This window comes from Tympanuchus pallidicinctus, unplaced genomic scaffold, assembly GCF_026119805.1.
Source record: "Tympanuchus pallidicinctus isolate F22 unplaced genomic scaffold, pur_lepc_1.0 scaffold14, whole genome shotgun sequence".
Lineage (NCBI taxonomy): Eukaryota > Metazoa > Chordata > Aves > Galliformes > Phasianidae > Tympanuchus > Tympanuchus pallidicinctus.
The window spans coordinates 8,875,241-8,881,452 of NW_026294659.1; the positions used below are offsets into that span (position 1 = coordinate 8,875,241).

At 41.9% G+C, this 6,212-nt stretch overlaps 1 protein-coding gene across 1 annotated transcript in view; it reads right to left on the reverse strand.

Moving 5' to 3' along the window:
- RPGR (retinitis pigmentosa GTPase regulator) overlaps window positions 1-4,515 on the reverse strand; it is a 41,918-nt gene extending 37,403 nt beyond the window's left edge. The window contains 2 exon segments of the mRNA XM_052674320.1: window positions 3,052-3,177; window positions 4,380-4,515. Of these exon segments, the coding sequence (XP_052530280.1) occupies window positions 3,052-3,177; window positions 4,380-4,455 (202 nt within the window). The 5' untranslated portion in view covers window positions 4,456-4,515.
- Window positions 4,516-6,212: the final 1,697 nt, after the last annotated feature.

The window sequence follows — 6,212 nt, forward strand, 5'->3', positions numbered from 1 at the left end:
AAAAGGTTCTGAACCATATTCTGATGGCTTGCCAGCAGGTAGAGAGAAGAGATGGAGTTTGGCATCTAAAGACCCAGAGAGATTCCAATGTCTCTTTAGTCTGCATTGCTGAATATTTAGTGCTTTACATAACTTGAAACTATGCACATATTATCTCGTTCTGTGTCCACATGAATCTCTTTCCTTCTGCCCTTTGCACTGGGACTTTGCACTGGGAGCTTCAACTCTCTCCAGAGTTCTGAGTCCAGAAGATGCACCTTCCCCCATTTCCTCCTTGTGAATAGCATTGGTCTCTTTGATCAAACGTGGGCGATCTGCTTCGTATGCTCTAATCAAAGCCTATAAACGATAAGACAGGCATTAATTTTAAGAGGTCTGTAGAAAAATATTAATAGAATGACATTAGGAAGATTCTTAAAAATATGATTAATGTCATAATTACTACACACTATCTCCCAACAGGATGAACAAATTGCTTTCCAAAACTTGCACTTACAAAAGATGCAGGAAGTAAACAGTATTCTCAGGCCAAAGAATATAGGAATGGGGGCAAGAAATATGATCACTGGTTCACTATTCCAACACACAGCCACAGTGAGTCAATAGAACTTATTTTGGACTGTAACTCCTGACATGGAAAGCCAAGTCGTAGAGGTTTTTTTATGCTTAGTTTACATTTTTCTCTCTAAAAGTCGTAAGGGAATACTGATGTTGGATTACATGAAAGAAGTATTTGAAGTGTTCTGAATATTTTATCAGAATGCTGCATATTACCTCTTGCACATTTTCTTCATTTTCATTTCAATGAAGTGCCAGATACAGCTGTCTTTCCCATCCCAAACCAGTTACAAGGAATGTTTTGAATAAACTTGCATGACTGTTTTACTTATGACTGCTGAGGCAGGTTAGTATAACACGTTAGTGCACATCTGACACATTTCTATTGTTTTAATCTATCTCTGTCCTCTAAATACACAGTTCCCACCATGTCCTCCAGAAGGTGGTGTGGGAAATGCCACTGGTAAATAAAGACTGAAATTAAAATGAAGTATGCATTAATACACACCTGCTTGAGATACTTTTCTCTCTTCCAGTCAGGTTCAGCTGGATTTCAAGGAGCTCCTTGTTTCTCCCAAAGTCTGCATCCTTCCAGCAAACTCATTACCACCACGCACCTCTGGAGCTCTTTATTTCCAGGTCTTATTGCAGTTCAACGACATTCACAAAAGGCTTTAATTCCATTCTATCATCCAACTCCATCTAACAGCAGAAATGCGTGGTGCACATGCATACTTGTGAAGAACAAATGAGGGTCATAGATGTCCTCTCTTCCGTCTTCATCATTTTGCATGACTCGTGCAGTTCCTCTCATTTTGTTCAGTTTTGCACAATATTTTACCTTCCATTTTGCCTCTACATTCTACTCTCAATGTTCCAAAAAAAAAACACTTGGTATCGAGGATTTCTTTATTTACTTTATGCTTATGCAGTTCCTCCTCCGCAAACGCTCTGGGAAAATGAAGCACTTATTACCTAGATGCACCCCTCACGATTTATCTGCATACCACAGTAGCAAAGGCCTGCTGCAGACACATTTTTAACATCTGAAGAATACACTGAAATACTGGGGAGAACAGATAAGAGTTGGTAGAGAAACGGTGCTGCATGCAACCCTATGCAACTTGACTTCTTCTAAAGCTTTACTGCAGCAGTCATTTACAGGGACACAGGAATTAGAGGATGTTTGCTGCTTGGGCTAACAGAGCTGCCAAGAGTAAATGCTGGGAGAATTTAAGGGGGCTGTTTCAATTGACCAGTCTGAACTGAGCACATACTGGTGTGGGCATACAAAAGGATACTTGAAAAAAGAAGAAAAAAAAAAAGGAAAATTTCCAGTGCCCCAGGTTACGTTCTGATTAATTTTATGCAACAGGCAACTTAATAGAATAGGTTCAATCCAAAAAGAAGTGTGAAGTTTTGTTCAAAACATAATTTATTCATGCATCCTGTGAAGTTAGGCTTGAAAAATTCATTGTATAATTTCAGTTCAAATTGCACTGCAGTCCATGAAATCTGTATTTTTTTATCATGCTTGGAATTATTAATTGTAGAAAATCCAGCATTTTCAACTCTATTTGGGGACACGGCAAGAAAACCTCAAGAAATTAGTTATATATATAAGAAATTACTTACATATATAAGAAATTATTTATATATATATATATATATATATATATATATATAAAATATATATATATCCTGGGCAACGCCCAGCACACAGCATTGATGAATAGTAAATCCACTTCAAGAAGGAATTCCTGGAAATATGCACAGCAATTTCAAGATAAAGTCTAATTCTCTACCAGAAGTCAGTTATCAATATAATTAACATGTTTTCATCACAAAAGAGTAGTCTCATTCATATAACAAATGGAGCAAACTCTTCAATGAGTATTGCTTCCAGCATTTCAAAGAGATGAAAATGTGAAAACACGCAGAAAGACTGCTCAATGTATTGCATTTGAGCTTCTCTGAACACTTTTGCAATTTATTTCTTATTTTAGTAGGATTTTCTGAAGTTCTTTGTGTTATTTTTGCAAGGGTTATTTTCAATTGACAGTAAACCAATCATTTAGAACTTCCTTTCAGAGAAACAACTTCATAGATTGTTATAGGCAGATTCCTAGTGAGCTTGTTGACAGAGTTCAGTAGACACTGTTCACTTCCACAATACAAACCTGTACATTTAAGATTGTTCACTGGACACCATCTGTCTTAAAGGAAACTCAAGGCGAACAAAGTCGTGCTTATTTTAAATCCAAGATGCTGCATTCAATTATTACAGATTCACTCACAACAGCTCTTGGACTTCACATTAACTACAAAGGCATCCCACAGCCACAGTATAAGCAGTCTCTTCTCCTCTCCCCATTTTACACATTACCTCAGAATTCAAATACATACTGTAGCTCTCCAAGCTGTCCAAATGTATAAACATGTATTTGTATATGTATTATATGTATAATCAAATATGCTACTTCCAATACTGACCTGTAACAACAGCAGTGTGTTCATCTCCGCATGATATAGAGACCGGCTTGTCATTTTTGAACCAGAACTTGCTAGGAATGTTTTCTGCAAAGTTGCTTTTTCCAAAAGTAAAAACAGCCCCTGATTCTAAAAACATAGAAAGCCAACATATAAATCACAGTGGTGATTTTAGTGAAAGTAAATTTCACCTCATACCTTTTAAAATAGCAATTTCCTATTAATCCAGTTGTTTTAGTAACCTATCTTTTTCTTTTTAATAAAATAATAATGGCAGAAGTGTTCTGCTTCACCATAGCTACATGATTTTTATGCTCGCATTTCAGTCCTTCTGATTCTTCCCAGCCCCCACAAATTTCTTAAAATATCAGGTGTTATTGTGTTCTAAGGGCATACAAATTCATTTGAAAGTAAATGCACTTTCTCACTTCTCTCTAAGAAAAACTACTAGGTACAGAAAGGAAAAAGAAATTTGAAAAACTACCCCCAAAAAGTAAAATAAAAAGCTCATCCTGAGAGCAAGCTGAGACAAAGGATTCTCATTTATGTTTATACTTAAATTCAATCAAGTTTCCCAAACTGAATTAGAGCGAGGCGCACACTGCAAAGAAGTGGCAACTCAAAGAACTGACCTGTCTTCCTCACACTCAAAAAGATACGTATGTTCCAAAAAAGGCCCCCAAAAATCAGCCTTCAGAACACCGGTTGTCTCAACTGCCTTTGATCATAAGGCTATCATAGCAACAACCAAACAAGTCCTGCAATACAACCTGGAAGGCTTGAGCGCCTCCAGGGATGGGGCACCACAGCTTCTCCAGGCAGCTCTGCCAGCACCTCACCGCCTTCTGGGAAAAGCATTTCTTCCTCGTATCTAACATAAACCTCCCCGCTTTTAGTTAAAAGCCATTACCCTTTGTTCTGTCACCCTCAGACCGAGCTCTAAGCTCCTCTCAAGTACCAGAAGACCACAATGAAGTCTTCCTGGAGATTCTCCAGGCTGAACGAGCCCGGCTCCCTCAGGCTGCCTTCACAAGAACGATACTTAGTTTTGAGTTTGCAGCCTGCCAGCCGGCCACGGTCAGCATCTGAGCACACAACAGTCCGCATCACACCAAGGCACCGCTCCACGCCGGCGAGGAAACGAGGCAGCCCCAGCGTCACCCGTCGGCAGCGTTACCGCGTCCTCCCTCACAGGACGGCAGCACGCGGCCGAAACGGCAGGCAGGCCGGAGGGAGGCGAGACGGCCAGGAAGGGCACCGGCCGAACGAGATGTCCCTGTCCCCCCGCCCAGCCAGCAGCAGCGGGCGGAGAGGCTCATCCCTCGACTCACCGGGCACCGGCAGCTCTTCCTCCTCCGTTGGATCGGCCATAGCAACGCGAAGCCAGCGCTCGGCCCCGCGCCCCATGCAGCCGCTCCGGCCTGCCGGAAGTAAACAGAGGTCCTGCCACGGGCAACGGCCATAGAGAGCGCCGACGAGAGGAGTCGCCGGCGGTGGGTGGGGAGCAGCGCCTCCTAGCGGCCGGCGGTGGTGCGGCGGCGTGGCTCGGCAGCTCGCTACTGCCGTCCCGTGCAAACCAGGGTTCCAACGCGATCTTCTTTGTCTGCAGCGCCCGTCACAGGGCACACAAGTCTGTAGTTACAACGTAAAGAAGACAACGAGGTCACTGAGTTGGGATTTCTGCGTTCCAGGGCACATGGGTTGAGAAATATCGGCAAAGTGAAAATAAAGTGCTGTAAACTGATATTGATGGAGAGAAAAGTAGATTTGGATACAGAAATAGGGTCAATATTGTCATCTAGTACAAACGTAAACTCGTCTGTTCTATTAAACTGTGAGTTCTAGCAGTTTTTCAACTGTACTCCTTTTGAATACCACTGGAATTTCTACTGCTACAGTTTCATCATAGAATCATAGAATCATAAAATGGCCTGGGTTGAAAAGGACCACATCATCTAGTTTCAACCCTCCTGCTATGTGCAGGATCGCCAGCCATTAGACCAAGCTGCCCAGGTTTGATGGAATCCCTTGCTTTTTCTTATTTTTTCAGTTTTTATTTCTTAAAATCGTCATTAAAATGATGTCTTAAGCTAAAGCCAGATTTAAAGCAGTGAGGTTCCCCTTCACCCTTATAATTTTCAATATTCCTCGAAGGATTCAGCAGTAAAGTTTCTACAAGAAAGTCACTCAAACACAGTGAAGAAAGGAAAAGCAATTTTTTTTACATTCGCAAAAGATGGCAGAGAAAGTCAGTTGCCAACTGAAATTCTCCTCCCAGTTCAGATCAGGGTCAGAGTACGTCCATTCACTTGTTTTCAGGTATTTCTTCCCTTCTTTTAACCATTTCTAAAATAAAAGTAGATTTGGGAGTGAAGGCATCTCACTAGTGAGGGGAGCTAGTGAGGGGCTGAGCTTTGGAGCTGAACTTTTGGATGAAGAGCTGGAGGAAAGTCAGCAGGAACAGATTCAGATTGTCAGCAAAGACAAGGCTGTGCGTGTTGCAGTTCCTCACGTTGGCCACCACAATCATAGAACCATAGAATCATTAAGATTGGAGAAGATCACTAAGATAACCTAGTCCAGCCATCAACTCATTCCCCATCATGCCCACTGCCCATGTCTCTCAGTGCCACATCCACACGGTTCTTAAACACTTCCAGGGACGGTGAATCTACCACCTCCCTGAGCAACATGTGCCCCTGCCTCACCACTCTTTTAGAGAAGAAATTGTTCCTAATATACAATCTGAAGCTCTCCTGGCACAATGTGAAGCCATTCACTTTTGTCCTATCTTTGTTGCCCGGGAGAAGAGGCTGACCTCCACCTCACCACATCCTCCTGCCAACTCCAACTCCTCCAACTTCCCTCATGATCCTGGCCCCCAACACCAATCTACTCTGCTCTTGCTGTGCTATGACAATTCTTTCACCTTTTTCTCCTCGGACAAATATTTTGCAAACAGCAAATTGCTGCAAAATGATATTGACACAGTGGTAATATGATGGTTTCACACAGAAGAGCACAAACTGAGAGTTGTGTAATGGTCACTGTGAAAAGTCTTTATCTGTAGAATTTGACCAAAGAAAGATCCAGTTTTGGCCCCAACCAGGCTCAGCCCACACTGCTAAAATCAAACATAAGGTTGTCTGTTCTTTGCACCACAC